General features: G+C 39.6%; 1 protein-coding gene across 1 annotated transcript in view; it reads left to right on the top strand.

Annotated features, from left to right (window-relative positions):
- Nucleotides 1–20344, top strand: part of LOC121382835 (protein mono-ADP-ribosyltransferase PARP6-like) — an 88623-nt gene that overhangs the window by 51839 nt on the left and 16440 nt on the right. Inside the window, exons 14-16 of the mRNA XM_041512464.1 lie at nt 11853–11978; nt 12865–12998; nt 13935–13983. Coding sequence (XP_041368398.1) covers nt 11853–11978; nt 12865–12998; nt 13935–13983 — 309 coding nt within the window. The remainder of the gene's footprint in view (nt 1–11852; nt 11979–12864; nt 12999–13934; nt 13984–20344) is intronic.

The following is a 20344-nucleotide window of genomic DNA, read 5'->3' as shown; positions in this document are numbered from 1 at the left end:
TTTTTCATAAAATAACAATAAGACATAAAATAATGTAATACGATTTAAAATATACTACTCAAAAGAATTTAAGGGTCAAAAATTTATAACCAAATAAGTTTCAGAGTGTATTAGATTGATGATGTAAACTACACCAACATTTTTATTTATTGTTCCATATTTACAAAAAACCACAAATAAACGACACTGTATACAAGAAAGTCACATGACATGCTGTCAAAGTTGAAGGCTGTCAAACATGGATTTTATACATTAGAACATTCGTTTAATAGTGTGTGAATCCACCCCTGGCGCGAATACACTCGACACATCGTTGCCTTATGCTGTTGATCAGATGTCTGAAGAACTCTTGGGGAATGGCCTGCCACTCTGCCATAAGAAGTTGACCCAGATCATGAAGGTTGGCCGGAGGGGCATGGTTATCCCGAACTCTCCTGCCTAATTCGTCCCATTTGGGGCCAAATCAGGCGAATATGCTGGCCAATCCATCCTGGCGATACCTTGTTGTCTGAGAAAGTCCGTTACCACCCTGGCGCGGTGGGGTCTGGCATTGTCATCCTGCAGAACTGCCCCGCCGCCAATCTGCTGAAGGCCTGGGAGAACCAACGGCCGGATAATCTCATTCAGATAGCGGATTCCATTCAGATTGCTATCCACTACGTAGAGGGGGGTCCTGTGGTGGATAGAGATGCCGCCCCACACCATGACGCTGCCACCACCGAACCGGTGACGTTTTCTAACGTTAACGTCAGCAAAGCGCTCCCCAGGACGTCTGTAGACACGAACCCGACCGTCGTTGAACTGGAGACTAAACCTGGACTCATCAGTGAACATCACTCGACCCCACTGAACACGTTGCCACCGCAGATGAAGCGTGCACCAGTGACGTCTGGCCGTTCTGTGACGTGGTAGGAGTGGTGGTCGAACAGCCTGGCGACGGCAGCGTAGATTATTGGCTCTCAGACGATTGCGTATGGTTTGATCAGACACTCGAGTTCCAGTCGCAGTCCGCAGATTGTCACGTAATCAGCGTGCAGTGGTTGTGCATTGACGTAGAGCCATATTGGTGATGTAGCGGTCCTCTCTATTTGTAGTGCTTTGGGGTCTTCCTGAACGTGGATGATTTCGAACAGAATTCGTTGCTTGGTACCGTTGCCACAGTCGGCCAACGACACTCTGACTGACACCAAGTCTCACAGCAACATTTCTTTGCGTATTGCCATCCTGAAGCCAAGCAATAGCCCTTCCTCGATCTTCGATAGTCAGTTGAAGTCGTACCATTGTCGAATTTGGAGTGTGCACCGTACACGAACGCAAGCTCCAATTATACGGAAATTCAGCATTGGGAACATGGAATACACGTGGAAAGCGTGCAAATGAAGCGCTTTGTGAAAAAAAAGTTATGGGCACTTAGCAGACCTTTCGCTTTCGCCCTAATTTACGTGCAAATGTAAGCATGTTTTCGCCATTAGAACTAGTCGACAGTGTCAATGACAGTGGATTTTAATTCATTTATGGGTTGCTTAGACCCACTTTCGTCAAAATGGAACAATACCATGCGTGACATTATGGTCTAGCTAATATAACTGACATTCAGAAAATAATGTCGAAAATATCGTCTACCCTTAAATTCTTTTGAGTAGTATATATCAAGTATAGTTGTATGTTGACCTTTAGTTTCATTAACTGGTTAATGTATGGTAATTTTGGTTGTTGTTGGGTATTGTTGTTGTTATGGGCGTTTAAATACTTGAAAAATTATATTCATGAATTTGGCTAATTTTTTTAGTGTGCTTATTCTTCTACTGCTCATAAGTTCTCTAAATTTATATATATTTGGTCGTATATAATAATATGGACGTAAACATTCTTTCCGGGTATTACTGAAAAAACTACATACAAATAAATAATGAAATTCGTCTCCTATGTCGTTTTCATCACAAATAGTACAAAGTCTATCTTCTAATAGAACTGTATTCCAACGTTCAATCTCAACAGGTAAATAATGGTTAGAAGTCCTAAATTTTATCATAACTCCATAATTTTTCAAGAATAATATTAAGATAATTTTCAAAATTTAATTGGTCTTTGAAATATTCGTAGGTTTTACCTCTCGATGATTCTGAAATATTATTTTTCCATGTTTGTAAATACTGGTCGTTTTGTCGTATGCTAATTTGTTGTGATAGCCATTTTACCAATAGAAAGGTTTGTGATAGCCATATATTACTCATTCCTAGATGATCTAAAATACTTGTAACAGTAGTAATCCAGTTATAGTTAATTCCATTGCTAATATGGTCTCTCATCATTGATTTGTATAATAATAGAGATCGTTTAGATTGTTTCCCAGAGATAACTCGTGCCCAATAACAAATTACGGTAATCTTTTGTGGATAGTCAACTCGACTGGCATTCTACCAAGTTCACCATATAACATGCAAATTGGGGTAGCTTTTTTCACAGGGAGAATATGTCGAATAAAATTGATTTGAACAGAGTTATAGATGTCGTTGTTTTCGAATCCCCATATTTCACATCCATATAATAATATTGGCAGAACCATCGAGTCAAACATTTTGAGTTTACATTCTATTGATAGATGACAATCTTTTGCTTTTGTTTAAGTCTAATCTTAGTATTTTTGAATTTATTTAGTTTAGTAAAAATGGCACCTAAATATTTGTATTCTTTGACATTTTCAAGAGTAGTTTTTCCAATATTAAAAGTATATTTATAATCTTTAGAATTTCCATTAAAAATTAAGACTTGTTTTTGTAGTATTTATTTTAAGTTTCCAAATATTACAATATTGATAGAATATATTTAACGTGTGTTGTAAATTGACCGCACTTGTTGCTAGTAAAGCAGTATCGTCAGCGTACAATAAGCAAATAAGATGTATTCCAATGTCTAGTGTGTTATTTTTATTATCTGCGATGGAAGAAACACCTTCACAACCGTGGTTAAGTAAATAGTTTTCTAGATCATTTAGATACAGGGAATATAAAATCGGGGATAAATTTTCACCTTGACGTTCACCATTATGGCATGCGAATAATGGTGATTTCTTGTTATTTACAAATATTAATGATTTTATACCTTGATACATTTGATATATGATTCTAAAGAATTTACCATTTATGTTATTTTCTAGTAACTTGTGCCATAGATGTGCTCTTGGGATCATATCGAAAGCTTTTTCAAAATCCACAAATGCGCAATATAGTTTCTTTTTCCATTTTTTCAGGATATCAATTAGTGAATGAAGTGTAAATAAGTGATCTATAGTCGAATAACCTCTGCGGAAAGCAGTCTGGGCTTCGCTCATAACATCGTTTTCTTCAATAAAAGTAGTTAACCGGTTATTTAATACTGTTGTAAATAACTTTGAACAGCAACATAGTAATGTAATTGGTCGATAGTTTTCAGGGGATGAACTACTACCTTTATTTTTAAAGATTGGTATAATTATTCCAGTCAGCCATTCTTCTGGATACACACTATGGTCTAAAAGTGTATTAAAGAGTTTAACATAGAATGGGAGCAATAAATGGGCTGTCGATTTAATATATTCGTTAATTATTTTATCTACACCTGCTGCTTTATTGTTTTTTAGTTGTTTTATTGATTTTAGTATTTCGTCCTCGCTGAATCTTCCATTTATGATAACATCGTTGCTTACTTGGTCTACGAGATCATCAATATTTATGTTAGGCACTGTATCAGCCGATAGGTCCTTATTTAATTCACTGAAATAATTAAAGAAGTCTTCAACTGGTGGTACACTTTCTGTGCAGCTTTTTGTCTCTTTAAACATTTTATAGAATTCTTTGGGGATCATTTGTTTTTAATAGCCTTATGTTCTGCTCTGTTTTAAATTTGTAATGAGAATAAGATTTAAATATATATTTCTTATAGCATTTACTTGCGTTTGTTAAGTTCATTTTATTTGCTATAGTTTTATGTTTTATGTTTTTGCCTCAAAATATTTTGTTCGTAGAAGCTTGCACCGTTTACTGAACCAGGGTCGCTTATTATCTGGCGAAGTGCCAGATCTATGTTTACGTGTCGGTACGTGGCCGAATGTTAAGTTGGCTGAGTCTAAAAATAGCTTGTTCAGCGTGTCGACTGTTTGGTTTACACGTGTTGGGATACTGATAGATTCATCATCGAGAATTACCGATAGTGATTGAAGTAAGTTTGTATTGATATTGCTAATAAATTCTTCACTTTTATTGGCGTTCCATTTACGGATATTAATTGACTCCAACTCGTCATTTACACATTGGTTATGTTTAGTTTGTATGTCACGGTCTGTCTGAATCTTACGGTGTTTGTTATGTTTGTTTTTGACGACCTCCCCCGAGTAATTTTTTTTCACTACATTTTCCGGTAAGCATGTCTCCACCCCCCCACCCAAATCCCCCAACCTATAAACTTTGCTCGCCCCAGTAAAATTCCAACCCATGTACTGATGTACAATTAATACTAATTAAAACAAATAATAAATAAAATCAATTTAGACATTTATTCTGTTAAAAACTTAATACATAGCATTTAATTTTAGAAAACAAACATCATATAACATTTTATTTACATCAATGTCCATGTCATTTTCCACTGACGGCGGTTTGCAGCCGATGTTGTTTCACATAAATCCTCTAACTAGTACAACCTGTCAAAGTCCTCACACCCGTTCTCTTCTAAAAAGCACCTCACTCTGCTGAGTATGGTCTTCACCTCAACGGACACTAGGTAGTCATGATCGTTGTCGTTGCTGTCATCTGATTCATTTACCATTGTTGATGTTGAATCCTGTTGTGTGAATGCTGCACAGATTTCTTCATCAGTCTGTGGTTGATGGCAGTCCAATGTGTCATCGTGTGACATGAATTGTTGAAATTCCTTGTTAGTTAGTCCAGTCGGTGCAGCAAAGTCGGCGTCATAAGAGTTGTCACTTTCTACAGGTTGCTGAACATCTGGCTTGAAAAAGCCACCTTTTCGAAAACAGTTTACAATTGTAGATGACATGACATTGTTCCAGGCTTTTCTCAGCATATGCACGGCATCTAACAAAGTTAGCTTTTTGGCAATGTCATTCACACTCAGTTCGTCGTCGGCGTCGATGTCGTCAATTACCTTGTGAACAACCTGACTTCTGTAGTGGCCTTTTAGGTTTCTAACGATCCCCTGATCACATGGCTGGATTACAGACGTAGTTCTTGGTGGCAAAAACATCAGCTTCATGTTTCCCAGGTTTTCATTTTTGTGGATGAGCAGGACAGTTATCAGCTAGTAACACCACATGTCGTCACTGAAAGTGCATATCTTTGTTGAGATCCTCTAACAACTTGTTGAAAATAGCCGACGTCATCCAGGCATTCTGGCTATTTTCGTACTTCACTGGAAGACTCTTTTTCCCTCTGAAACACCTCTGCTGTTTGCTCTTTCCAATGACCAGAAGTTTTACGTTTGTCAGTTCCCAACATGTTGCAGGCTATCATCGCTGTCACCCTGTCCATCCCCATTTTGCTTCCATCAGGTAATGCTCGGTAGTACAGTCCAGTTTTGTCAGCGTTGTAGGTGTTGTAGGTGTCGTCTGCATCGTATGTCTTCAGTATGTCAGGTAGAACAGTCTGTGTCCACTTGTCTGCTGCTACCAGGTCTGTGTTGTATGTCTTCAGTATATCAGGGAAAACGGTATGTGTCCACTTGTCTGCTGCTACTAGGTCTGTGTAATATGTCTTCAGTATGTCAGGGACAATGATCTGTGTCCATTTATCTGCTGCTACTAGGTCTGTGTCATATGTCTTCAGTATGTCGGGGACAATGGTCTGTGTCCACTTGTCTGCTGCTACCGGGTCTGTGTTTTATGTCTTCAGTATGTTAGGGAAAACGGTATGTGTCCACTTGTCTGCTGCTACTAGGTCTGTGTCGTATGTCTTCAGTATGTCAGGGACAATGATCTGTATTCATTTATCTGCTGCTACCAGATCTGTGTCAGGGAGAATGGTCTGTGTCCACTTGTCTGCTGCTACCAGGTCTGTGTTGTATGTCTTCAGTATGTCAGGGAGAGCAGTCTGTGTCCACTTGTCTGCTGCTACCAGGTCTGTGTTGTATGTCTTCAGTATGTCAGGGAGAGCAGTCTGTGTTCACTTGTCTGCTGCTACCAGGTCTGTGTTGTATGTCTTCAGTATGTCAGGGAGAATGGTCTGTGTCCACTTGTCTGCTGCTACCAGGTCTGTGTTGTATGTCTTCAGTATGTCAGGGAGAGCAGTCTGTGTCCACTTGTCTGCTGCTACCAGGTCTGTGTTGTATGTCTTCAGTATGTCAGGGAGAACAGTCTGTGTCCACTTGTCTGCTGCTACCAGGTCTGTGTTGTATGTCTTCAGTATGTCAGGGAGAACAGTCTGTGTTCACTTGTCTGCTGCTACCAGGTCTGTGTTGTATGTCTTCAGTATGTCAGGGAGAGCAGTCTGTGTCCACTTGTCTGCTGCTACCAGGTCTGTGTTGTATGTCTTCAGTATGTCAGGGAGAGCGGTCTGTGTCCACTTGTCTGCTGCTACCAGGTCTGTGTTGTATGTCTTCAGTATGTCAGGGAGAACGGTCTGTGTCCACTTGTCTGCTGCTACCAGGTCTGTGTTGTATGTCTTCAGTATGTCAGGGAGAACGGTCTGTGTCCACTTGTCTGCTGCTACCAGGTCTGTGTTGTATGTCTTCCGTATGTCAGGGAGAACGGTCTGTGTCCACTTGTCTGCTGCTACCAGGTCTGTGTTGTATGTCTTCAGTATGTCAGGGAGAGCAGTCTGTGTCCACTTGTCTGCTGCTACCAGGTCTGTGTTGTATGTCTTCAGTATGTCAGGGAGAGCAGTCTGTGTCCACTTGTCTGCTGCTACCAGGTCTGTGTTGTATGTCTTCAGTATGTCAGGGAGAGCAGTCTGTGTCCACTTGTCTGCTGCTACCAGGTCTGTGTTGTATGTCTTCAGTATGTCAGGGAGAGCAGTCTGTGTCCACTTGTCTGCTGCTACCAGGTCTGTGTTGTATGTCTTCAGTATGTCAGGGAGAACAGTCTGTGTCTACCAGGTCTGTGTTGTATGTCTTCAGTATGTCAGGGAGAGCAGTCTGTGTCCACTTGTCTGCTGCTACCAGGTCTGTGTTGTATGTCTTCAGTATGTCAGGGAGAGCAGTCTGTGTCCACTTGTCTGCTGCTACCAGGTCTGTGTTGTATGTCTTCAGTATGTCAGGGAGAACAGTCTGTGTGCACTTGTCTGCTGCTACCAGGTCTGTGTTGTATGTCTTCAGTATGTCAGGGAGAACAGTCTGTGTCCACTTGTCTGCTGCTACCAGGTCTGTGTTGTATGTCTTCAGTATGTCAGGGAGAACAGTCTGTGTCCACTTGTCTGCTGCTACCAGGTCTGTGTTGTATGTCTTCAGTATGTTGGCGAGAGCGGTCTGTGTCCACTTGTCTGCTGCTACCAGGTCTGTGTCGTTCTTTTCTCCATGCAGTCGATTGTAGACGATGTTATGTCTTTCTTTCCATCTATGAAGCCATCCATTGGTGGGGTTAAAGTCTTCTTTATGGAGACGTTTCACCAAATCCGTTACCTTTTCCGCGAGAATAGGACCGGACACAGGATATCTCTGGACCTGGCACTATCGAACCATTCTGACAAGGTGCCCTCCACATCCTCTGCTTTGCCTAATCGTAGCTGTTTTCGTTCGGGGTTTGCTTTATTACACTCGTATCGTGTGTGAATATCTTCTCATTTGCCGGCAATTCTGCATACCTGTGACTGGGAATAGCCCATTTATTGGGCTATTTCTGCTTGTGAAAATGTTTTATCTGAAAGTTTAACAGCTTTGTATTTATCAGCAAGTGATAAATCGTTTCTTTTACGTTTAACAGACATAGCTTACACTGTATCTAATGAATAAGTGAACAACAACCCTTTCTCAGTCACATTTATTAAATACATAACCGCCTAGGATGATTGATCTCTAATCTATTAATTACTAATAAGGCTTCTCAACATAACATAATTAATAAAGAACTATGATGGCCCTGAAGACGTCAATCGAATACGGCCTCAGTAGTTGAGCGCGCACATGTGTACAAGCGCACAGGCGGTACTTCTAAAAGTAATAGTCGGAGAGTGAAATAAACATGTGATAGACAGAGATTAACTTACCTGCTGTTGAGATGGCCTCTGATTAACAACAGTATATTGCAAACAAAACATTAGGTGTTAGGTTTATTCAACTTAAATATGTCATTCTTAAATCTTGTAGTAGGGCATTGTGATTGACACAGCACACATCGACTCTGTAACTAGCAATTCCAGTCGGCTTACCATACAGTGAGCACAAACAAAACAGATTAATTGGCAATTTATTTGACCTTTTTTGCCAAAGTTTGATAGACTTTCTCAGTAATTTGTGACATTAATTAAAAAAAAAATCATTATTTTTATGTGCAAATAACCAGTATATAGTCTGTAGTCCATGCAATTAACCAGATGTTTTGTAGTGTTATAAGGGTAAATAGTTCTGTGTTGGGTGAAAATAGTTGATTAACTGAATTATGATATAAACAGATATGCAAATAAGTGGAAATGACTGTAGTACAATATAAACATATTTTCTATTAAAAGAACACACAGGTTTTAATGAATATAAACATTTCAGTATTATACCTGAAGTACTTGTCATGATTGATATATTCCCATGTTTCTTCTTATTTTACCAGCTTTTACCATGGTTTAAAGATAAAGAGAATATAATTTAATTTGCTTATAAAAACATGTTTGAAGTAAACATGAAATATGCTTTGGATGTTTTTGTTTTTTTCATTCTACAAATATGTATACAATGTTTGGACTATTAATAGAACGACCAAAGATATATGTCAACAGTATTAGGTATGAAAAGAAATGGGCAGTTACATGTATTTTTCTCAGGATATTCATTTTTCTGTCTAAAGCAACAATTATTTTGAGCACAATATCCTAGCTTGAAACTGTAACAGACCAGTGGAAAGTCTATTAGTGTCTGTACTGAAATAGACTAGTGGAAAGTCTGGGTTATTTTTACTGGCTGCAATGCATTTCATATGTGCATTATACGGTCGCACGTGCATTGCGAGGGCAGTGATCTCTAGCCAATGGGGAGACGGCTGCACTGCAGTGAGAGACAAATAAAAGCGGTTAGCGACGAGCGTTCGGAGTCTTCCGCTGGGAACGTGATTGGGTCGGTAGGTAAAACAGTATGAGTAAATGTTAGGTTAATTGGGGCTGGGGGTGGTTGTAATTTACTGTAGTTGTTATTTAATATATTCGACAGTGAACACTGCGATTATATGTTATGTTTTATGTTTTGATAATTATGTACTAAATATTATTATTTCAATTGGTGTTTGTGTTTTATAACATGTAGTAATTACGGCATCCGGATGAATTTCGAATCTGCGTGGATGAGCGCCCGTGAGGGAGCCTTCATCTTCTGTCGACATTCACTTGTTGAGGGTTGAGGGGAGATTGACGCTCACTCGTGGCCGTTCCGTCCTCGTTGATGGTCTTATTATTGTTGTTCTAGATTAGGACGGTTACATTTGGCGCTGTGAGTAGGGTAGGTTGTCCGTAATTACATAGTTTATGCAGTGATCATTGTCAAACAGTTTCCTACTTGAACGGCACTTTAGGGAGTTATTATTATAGTAATATGGATAACGATACGTCCGTACTGAAATGTTGGTCGTTAGGTCGGGGCAGGGATCGTACCGATTCATGTGTTTGCGAAAAACGTGAGGCAGGTGCAATGTCTAGCCCTAAACTAGAGGTAAACCCTTGCTTTGAAATGGATGCAGGTACGCCCATTACGAGTAATCGTAAAGTATCGTTAGGACGAGGTTTAGACGAGCGTTCAGTGGCGATGGTTCAACCGGGTACAGGCCTTAGGCCAGAACCGTTCAATGGTGAAAAACTGGAGGATTGGCCCGAGTGGTTGAAAACGTTTGAATTATATGGAGATTTAAACGGTTGGAATGTTGACGATAAACCTAGATTGTTAGGCGTCTGTTTGCGTGGAAGAGCACGAAAATTATATTTTGACATTGGTGGTGATAAAAGTGATAATTTTGAGGAATTAACACGAACGTTGAGTGATAGATTTCACCCGAAAGGGAGTGGCCATTTAGCAAATGTAGAGTTTAGACATTGTCAGATTCAGTCCGGTGAAAATTTGATTGATTTTGGGATCAAATTACGACGGCTAGCACAACAGGCTTATCCGAGTATGGGTGTAGTAGAAATGGAACAGTTGTGTGTTACCGAGTTCATTGAAAAGATAGGGCAAAAGCCTCTGCGTTTGCAAATGCATCATAAACATTTCAAAACCATAAACGATGCCGTAGCATTTGCGATGGAGTGGGAAATGATCGAAAGGGCGGATAGAGAGAGTAGACAAGTCTCTGTGACCTCCGTGACCTCTAAATCACTTGCAAGTAGCGAGAACGAAATCGATCAGTTAAAAGATAAACTTAAACTTATGTCGGGGAATGTGCCAATGCATCGTAAGGGAAAGGTTATATCGGTACCTATTGTTACCAAAGAGGCCGTTGTGGTTCCTGCTAAACATGAGATGACGTTTTTTGCAGAATTAAATGGTGAATTCTGTGGGGAGGGGTGCGTCGAAAGTATTGATACTTTTGAAAGGGACAATACCATTGTTGTAGCAAGGGTATTAGTTACACCGCGCAACCGACAGATTCCCGTTAGGGTTGCAAATCTAACTGAAACGGATGTGAAATTTCCCAAGGGTAGTTGTTTTGGAAACTTGGTCGAGGTAGAAGAACAATGTGAAATTGTTTCAGGGATTGATCCCGTAAAACCGAATTTTGGTTCTGCCAAATTTGGAGAATTAAATGTTGATGATCGGAAACAGTTGGATAGGTTGTTAGAGGCAAATCAGGACGTATTTTCTAAAGGTCCCGATGATTTAGGCTGTACCAATCTTGTTTATCATAAAATAAATACCCTCGACAGTGACCCAGTTAAACAATCTCCTCGTCGAGTACCATTTCATAAACAAAACGAAGTGAAGCAAATAGTTTCTGATATGTTAGATAATGGTATAATTCAACCGTCAAAATCTTCCGTTGTCGTTGTCTAGGTTGTGTGCCCATGACTGATGTTAATGGTTCATGAGAAAGACTTTCATCCAGTAAACTGTGTACTCAAGTTAAATGTACGGAATTGTGGCAATTTGTAATCGAGCATCAGTTATAATTGGTGGTGCCAATATAACAATACAAACCAACTCCTTCCTATTTTAGTCCCCTACCAATCCAACAGGAGGGAACTTCAGGTTTCATCTCTGTCTGTCTGTCCCACATACCGTTTCCCAAGCTTTTCTTTTCACAGTACCTTGAATTTTGTGTATGGCTTTACTATATACTGTTACAGATCAAGTTTGACTTTCATGGCGATTTACCCATTATTTACAGAGTTATGGCCCTTGATATTAGGGCATTATTTTTTTCCCAGATGTTTTTTTTCTCACAATGCCTAAAGGTATTGAGCTGAAATTTTGTGTATAGCTTTATCATATACTGTTAAAAATTGAGTTTGACTTTCATGGCAAGGTACATATTTTCCACAGAGTTTTGGACCTTGAATTTAGAAGATAGGAAAATTGTTTGGGCCTGGTAGGAGACATGTATTGCTGTAGCAATACTCTCAGAATGCTTGTTTTAATAATAACATTATCATATACATGTAATAAAGATGATTATAGCTGCTTGTAAACTGAGTTTAATTTTCTAATGTTTTAATTTGTTTTGTCTCTGTCCACAGGTTTTTGTTCTGTTAATGCAAATGACTATTGCTGCAAGTAAATCAAATAGAAAAACCATCATCTTTGATCCTTATCCGTCAGTTGTTGACCCTAGTAATGCACAAGTGTTGGCCTTGAATCCTAAGGTATGGCCATTGTGATGCAAGTAAATCACACATTTTAATATACAGTCTGGTATTAAAAATATGCAATATACATGTAGTATGTCATATTGGATGACATTTTGTGATCGATTATCAGTTTGCAACAAAGTATCGGTGAACAGGCTTTCTGCCAGAAAATAATTTGAGGGTACATAATAAAAACAAAACGGATCATAACTGCCCCTACTAAATGGTTATGGATGTGAAATCTTTTACAATTGGACACTGTGTATAATGTACTTTGACAAATTTTAAACAGCAGTTCTCTTTATATAATGTACCTAAAAACTATTAAAATGTATCCATTTATTTCCAACATTTTAGGGTATATAAGTTTACCCTCTGGCAGAGATCCTGGGGATGACTAATGATTGATGAAACGTACATTCTATTTTGAAGAACTTTTTTTGTTAAAAGTATAAATATACATGTATACAGTGAAACCTGTCTAAACTGGACCCTGAACAAACCGGAATCCTGTCAAAACCAGCTAAGTTTCATGGTCCTGAATTTTTTAAACTCTAAAATGCAGATTCTGTCTAAATCAGATAAATATTAGATGAAATAAAATGTAAATAAAACTTTTTTTGTTGCACAGAACTGTTTACATCGATTACAGCTTTAATACATAATGTAATGGTGAGAACACATCACCAATTTAATATTTTTGACATCACAGTCCATGACATCATTTGAGAATACACATGAATAGGTTCACATATTTTACTAATGCAAAGCACAAACCCAACAAAACTCGTATTTTCACCATCAGTGGACTTCGTCAGGGGCCCTGATGCAACAAAATCTTGACACCATTTATCTCTGACAGACTGAGGTTTTGATATGTTGTGGATATTATTTGTTTCAGCACAGAGATTTTAACAAAATTCAGTCTGTGGTGGACAGACTTCCATCGGTTGAAGAGATGATGCGATACAGCAGTTCGCAGTTGAAAAGGGAACTGGATCTGCGACACCGTCTGGCTTATCCACTGCTAATGTGGTAAGTGACACTGTTCTCATCACATGGTGATTTTTGTTCTTACATGCACACTGCCTGGGACTGACATTGCTACTGTAAATGTTACACATCATCTTACCACAACTGAACTACAGTAACACAATTATAGGAAAATAACTGAGCTTTCATGTGGTATCATATTCCGAGTGAAATGGATTTTCAATTGATATAACTTACACAGTGATTCACAAGGGACATAAACATGATATGAAATGGTAGCGAGTTTAATATCCTATTTATAACCCACAATCAATTTAATTTATTCACTGTACTCATTTGACTGATGTTTCGGTAAGGTCATAGTGCGTCAATCATATGACATTGAGGTGTTACATCCCACTTTACGTTCCAGCGGGATGTAACACTTTGATATAAACCAAGAAATGTTTTAATAACACTTATAATATATAACTGAAAATTAAGCAATTATAGACAAATATGCTAATCAGTTAATGAATAAACATCTTGAATGTCAAAGAAAATTGTAACTTTGTAATTTTATAGCAATTCATAGTATACTACTGCAATTTAAATATTATGAAAGAAGTGTGTTTTTATATAAATATTTTCTGCAATGTTAAACATGAATAATGGCAAATAATCACAGAAAAAAGTCAGGATTTCATCTCTCATCTTGTTATGCTTCGGGTATTTGGCACCATTTTACATGCAAGATTGAAGGCTTAGGTTTGGGTGTATGTCTGTAAGTTTAGTTTTGAATGTGGACTTTAAACTTTGTATTTGCACAGGCTGTTGTTATGTGAAATTATGTATGGATTAGTGATATACATGTATTTTGTATTAAAGTTTTTAATGTGGATTTTAAACATTGAATGTGGATTTTAAACTTTGTATAAGCACATACCCTGTTACGTGAATTTATGTATAAATTAGTAATTTTAATTCTTGTCTTTGCAGGATAATTACCAGTAACCGGTCGCATATTGTCAAATTGCCAACTGATCGGGTAAGATTATGAGTTAGCAATATACCTTCTAAGTTTCATACTAGTAACTATCAAATGTACATTTAACTAATGGTTTTCAACATGTACAATAGTCAAATAATCATCCATTAACTCTTTGGGGCCGAATCCTGACTCACGTCGTGATGTTAATTTGTGCGAAATGTCGAGTCCCGTCTGTACGCGTGGTTTACAAGCAGTAGCTATTATCGAATGCCGACTGGAGGCATGGCCGACTGTACATGTAAAACAAGACGTCATTGGCTAATATAATTAGAAGTTTTCATTATCAGCTTGTAGAAGATTAATCCAGTGACCAATAAAAAGTAGTCTTACAGCTGGGTTTGTTCATGCACCTCGTGGCTTTGTTCGGCTTTGTTCGGCTTTGTTCGCTTTGAATTTTTTTTTAACAAAATGGACGACGACGTATTTCTCAATTCTGATGATGATAGTATTTCGGAATTTGAAGGTTTCACGAACGATGACGTACTCGATTTAAATAACAGTAATTCGGATGTAGACTTAAGTAGCGATAGTGACGACATACCATTGTCACATTTTCGAAATAGACGGAATATCGGTAGGACTCTTACACTGGCCTGTTGTGCTGGGTAAAAAACGGACATGTAAACAATGCAGTACACAAGGCATTCAACGTGAGCCAGCCACAGGCTGTGAACAGTGCAATGTGAACCTGTGTGTTGGATGTTTCAAGCAATACCACAAAGCCAGATTTCCAGCATTGTTTCGGTGAAAAAACCAAAAATCAATCAGAACTTCCAGTAACGTTTATTAAAACTTTTGTTTATTTCTGTTATTTCAATTTTTTTTACAATTACATCATATAAAATAATATATGTTCTTCATTAATTGCACATAATTAAATAGCTGACAAAATTTGATGCAGATTTGTTTATTGATTAAGTTAAAGAGTTATTTTTGCTGCAGTGCATGAAATCTGTGTTTATGCTTTAGGGCACCAGCAGGTAAAACTGCCTAGGGCTGGAATTCAAAATGGCCGCCAGGCCTCAAAGAGTTAAGGGAAATGATACTATTTGGTCAAAATTTTAAAATCATTACACCTTCTTGAAATTTTCACATATTATAAAGATATCCTTATAGTACTTGAATGTCTCCAAAAAATCATATGTCACTGGACAAAATTTTGATCCACAGGCCATAACGTGAATAGGTGTATGATCATAGAGCTTGGTGCATGTACAGACATTTCTTTTAGATTTCCACGCTAATGCTCATGCATAGCTTTTGTACTCTGACTTCAGTGGACTTGGTTTGAGTTTGGAGTTTTTCTTCTACTAGGAGAGTTTCCTAACTAGGATTCTGAGCCTCTCCAGCCCAGTTTTGATTTTGGAGTTTGCTTCTTCTAGACAATTGTCTTTCTTGACTCACATCCGGTCCAGTCCATATTAGTCTAGTCTCTACCCTTTGACCAGTCCAGCTTGTGTGACCCTACCAAGAGCTGATGCTCCAGCTGGCATAGCTCTCTGAGTTACATATATGCGAGCTACCTCACCATGTCAAGGAATGGACCATGAGATAGAATAGGTGTATGAATGAATCACTATGATGTTTCCTTTTTTGCGTCTGTAGTCTAATTGGGCGAGACATAGCCCACTGGTAAAGCGCTCACTTTATGTGCAGTCGGTTTGGGATCGATCTCCATCAGTGGGCCCATTAGGCTATTTCTCGCTCCAGCCAGTGCACCACGACTGGTACATCAAAGGCCATGGTATGTACTACCCTGTCAGTGGGATGGTGCATATAAAAGATCCCTTGCTGCTAATCGAAAAGCGTAGCCCATGAAGTGGTGACAGCGGGTTTCCTTCCTCAATATCTGTGTGGTCCATATAACTGTAAATAAAATGTGTTGAGTGCGTCGTTAAATAAAACATTTCCTTCCTTCCTGTAGTTGAATTAATCATGTTTAATTTTAAACTTTTCTGTAATGCAAAAAAGAGAACACTAGTTGTGTTGCTTAAAACAAAATCCAGCAGACACACAAGTACATATCTTCACTACTAAAATGTTTTAAATAGACAGGAACTAAAGTAAAAAGTGACTTTTTAAAACATTTACGGACTATTTACTTTACAATTGTATACAGGATCTAAAAGTCATTATACCTTTATCATTTTTGCACAGATAGTAATGCTGGATGAGTAAATCAATATAAGATAATGAAAATGTACTGTCACCGATAAAACCTTTTTACAGTCAGAGCTTGAAATACTCCATACATAGATACAAATTCATTAAAATCCCACCATAAATCATTTGAGCACTTTTATTTTAAAAACAGTTTCATTGGAGTGATCAATTATGTTTTTAAAAACACAAATAGTTAAAAAAATATTATTTTCCATAAACAAATTCCATTGTGTGTGTGTGGGTGTCATTATTCCCACATATCTGTATGTACTGATACTAATATCATAAAAAGACCTGCCTGTCAAACGTTATGAACTAGTCAAACAAATTACACTAAAATATGTGATATTTTATTGAATACTAAGACAAATGAGAGTCCTGTGATTGCTGTCCATTTTAGGACTAACATGGAAGTACACCACAATATCCATGTCATACAATTTTTGGTAGAATTTTATTTAATTTCACAGAACATCATCTCTTTTTGCCAAAACACTTGATACAAGCAAAAATTATATATGAAAAGCATGAAAAACTAAAAGCAGACTATGCCTATATGGCTATATGCTAGCCTATATTGAAGGACGGTATTTTGTTACATCATTGTGTATGTTTCAGCGCTAAACCTATTTCTTTTCAACATCACCTGTCCTGAAACTAAGGATAGTAGTCTAGTTCGAACATCCCAGCAGCCAATGGGATGGCCTAAAACTCTTCTACTGCGCACCTCTTCCTGTTCCTGTCACGTGACTGTAACTTTCTTCTTTTTCCTTCGCTCTTGTGGTTTGGATGTTCTTATTTTTTCACTCCATCTTAATCTGAGCCATCTATCTTTTTTACTTGGTTTATTTGAGACTTTTATGTCTGTAACACATTCTACAATGTTACTTTATTGTTGTACAATTATTTTGGCTGTAATCAAGAGCTCTTGTTTACTGGAATTGTACAGACTTACATGTTTGCTTTTTCATTACAGTTACTAATTGAAAATGTGCAGATACCAGTTCATTCAGAGTGGTGAGGTCTTGCAAGTGCAAGAAGTTTATGGCAGAAGGGGACCCGCACAACGTGTGCCCTAGTTGTCATCTGCCATGAGTCATAGAATCTGGATATCTTCTCTGTCTACCTTTGGACCCTATGGAGTTCGCGGCTTATCTTAAGGTCCTTGCCCAGCGGGTCAAGAAGGTGGAGACGGCTTTGGCTTCAGCGTCTCTGCAGCCTTTGGATTCGGTTGCCGAAGTTTTGAAAAGTCTTCTGCCCAGCATGCTACAACAGACTTTTGCAGCGATGTCAGCTACTACAGTTGCCGGTCCAACAGCTTCGTTCTCTACTGATGTTCTGATCCCTGCGACTGCTCCAGATATGGTTACAGCTCTGGCTATGGTGTCTACAGACCCCACACCCACAGGTTACCAGACCGGTCCAGGGGTACCAACCAGCTCCAACTAGAAAGTCTATGTCATCTAGATCGCAGAGCAGGACTTCTACTGATCATGGGAGCCATGAGCAGAGCTGATCACCATGGACTTTGGCTCGTTCCAACCGACGTCATTGTTCCTGCAATATTGACAATCAAGTGTCATGGACCTCCACCGAGTCCTGTCGGGACCATTCACGGTCTCGGTCTCAACAGCCTTCCAGTCTCGGGGATAGACATGCCTGCACCAGATTGCTTCATGACTTTCCGGATAGAGAGTCCCATGTGTCCGTCGTCGATGACACTGATGCAGCGGACCAGATGTCTATGAAAGATTTATGAGTTGCTGCCTTCATTACCGCATCCACCAGCATCAACATGGAAGGGTCCGGTGCCGATGTTAGCTACTGATACAGCTCCTGAGGATGTCGTGCTTCGATCGTTAGCCGCTGGTGCTATGATTACCAACGTGGCTTCGGAGTTGGACGCTAATTTCAAAGAGACAACTTCGCCGTTGGCCTTCCCTCCATGGTACATGAATCTTTACCTGGTATTTAATATGCCATTTAAAGATCGGGCACCCAAACTTGATGCGGATTTAGACAGGCTCGGCAAACATCCAGCTAATGCTGAGTTTCCAGAGCGTACGATTACAGCCATGGATACCATACTACTATATGTACTACTGTATCTCGATGTCTTTTTGGCGGCATTAGCCTCTCAGGTAAAAGATGGAAAAGGCTATGCTCTGTTACAACAAACAGCTAAGATGATTGCCTTTATGACATCAGTGATCACTTCCATGTCGACTATCCTGACTCAGCAGTGGCGCAACTTGTCTTTGAAACAGTCTACCCTAGATGAGGGGCATAAGAAGACGGTTGTTATCACAATCTTGGTCTTCTTCAAAGCTGTTTGTGGGCAAGATCATGGATGTCATTAATGATAATGAGAAAGTGCAGCAGTCCACTGCAACCATCAAAGCTCTTCAGCTTATTTCTACCCTAGAGTCGTCCAAATGGAAAATTCCTTTTCTGCAGTCAACTCAGGCTAAGAAGTAGAAACATACACCTTTTAAGTGGTAGCCATTTTGTAGAAACAAGCCCTCGAAAACCTGCCAGATCAGGAAGTCGACCCCAAGGAAAGCCTGCATGTCGTTGACACCAGCCGGCCAACCCTGGACTCCTTACTGTTTCGACCTTCACCTGTCAACAATTGTCAACTTATGCTTCCGGTGTGTCCAACACTGGTCAAACGTCCAGTGTCGGAAGCCGACTACAGAGGTATTGGAGGAACTGGGAACACCTCTGCAATGATATGTTTGTAACTGAGATTTTACAACATGTTTACCACCTGTAATTGTCTTCACTACCACCCTTGACTACATCAGCAAGGGAAGACTGCCACTCCATCTCTTACGTGCAGGAGACAAACTGTTAGAGAAAGGAGTGGTCAGGAAGATACATTGCAGCACGTCACTCCGGGGTTTTATTCAGACATCTTTCTTGTTCCAAAGAAAGATTCCGGAGACCTCCGGATGATTCACAACCTGGCATACTGCATCATCTAGAATCTCCTCCAAAGTTAAAGATGTGCACCGTCCGGGATGTGAGAACTATCGTCCAGCTGAATGACTGGCTTGCCTCGTTAGACAGCAAGGATGCTTACCTCCATGTGCCCAACCATCCTGCCTATCACAAGTATCTCAGGTTCATGCTGCAGGGAGTGCACTATGCGTGGATGGTCCTGCCTTGTGGTATCTCAGTAGCTCCTTGGCTGTTCAGCCGAATAACAGCTCCAATGTCACGGTTTCTCCATCATCAGAGTGTATCCTTTTACCCTTACCTGGACGACTGCTTTATGAAGTGCCAGAGCAAGATGAAGTTAGCAGTACATGTCAACTATATACATGTACTTCAGTTCTTGAATCACCTCAACCTAGAAAAGTCTCAGTTGCTACCAACACAGAATCTTCAGTTTATTTTAGTACAGCTGCGTACAGATCTGAGACTAATTCAGGTTCCTGCTGACAGATGGACCAAGGTACAATCTTTGGTCTCCACAGTTATGGCTGAACCTGTGACATTCCATGCTTGGCAGAGCCTGCTGGGTCTTTTAACATCAGTGCAAGACATGACACTAAGAGACCGTTTAAAGTTAAGTCGCCTCCAAGTCTTCTTGAATCCATTCATCATGTTGGACAACCCCAGACTAATGATCAGCCTTCCCGACAACCTTCGGCCCAGTCTCCAGTGGTGGCAGATTCTGTCGAACATCTTAGACGGAGTCTCCTTGCGGCCGTTTCAAGTGACACATCATCTGTTTGTAGACGCATCTCTAGAAGGTTGGGGAGGTCATCTCAACAGTCAGACAACCTCAGGGCTGTGGTGTTCCATCAATACAAGTTTCCACATCAACATGTTAGAACCTCTGGCAGTGTTCAATGCAGTACGTCATTAGCAATTGATCCATGTAACTCTAATGGTAGTGACCGACAACGTGACAGAGGAAGTATACATCAATCTGCAAGGCTGAACACATTCCAGTAGCCTGACAGATGCCATTCTGCTGCAACTCAGAGCTCGTCACATCCCAGAGGTGTCAAATGTTCTGACTGACACGTTGTCAAGACCATTCGCTCCGCAAGCCACCAAGTGGATGCTCAACCCAGAAGTGTTCAGGTGGGTGTGCCACAGGCTGTGGACACCAAATGTCAACCTCTTAGCGACATGCTTCAATTGTCAGCCGAGGTTGTACATCTCACCGGTTCCACATTCA

Source organism: Gigantopelta aegis, chromosome 2 (genome assembly GCF_016097555.1).
Source record: "Gigantopelta aegis isolate Gae_Host chromosome 2, Gae_host_genome, whole genome shotgun sequence".
NCBI classification, from domain to species: Eukaryota; Metazoa; Mollusca; class Gastropoda; order Neomphalida; family Peltospiridae; genus Gigantopelta; species Gigantopelta aegis.
Note: the sequence above shows the minus strand (reverse complement) of the source record. Positions and strands in the feature narration are given on the sequence as shown.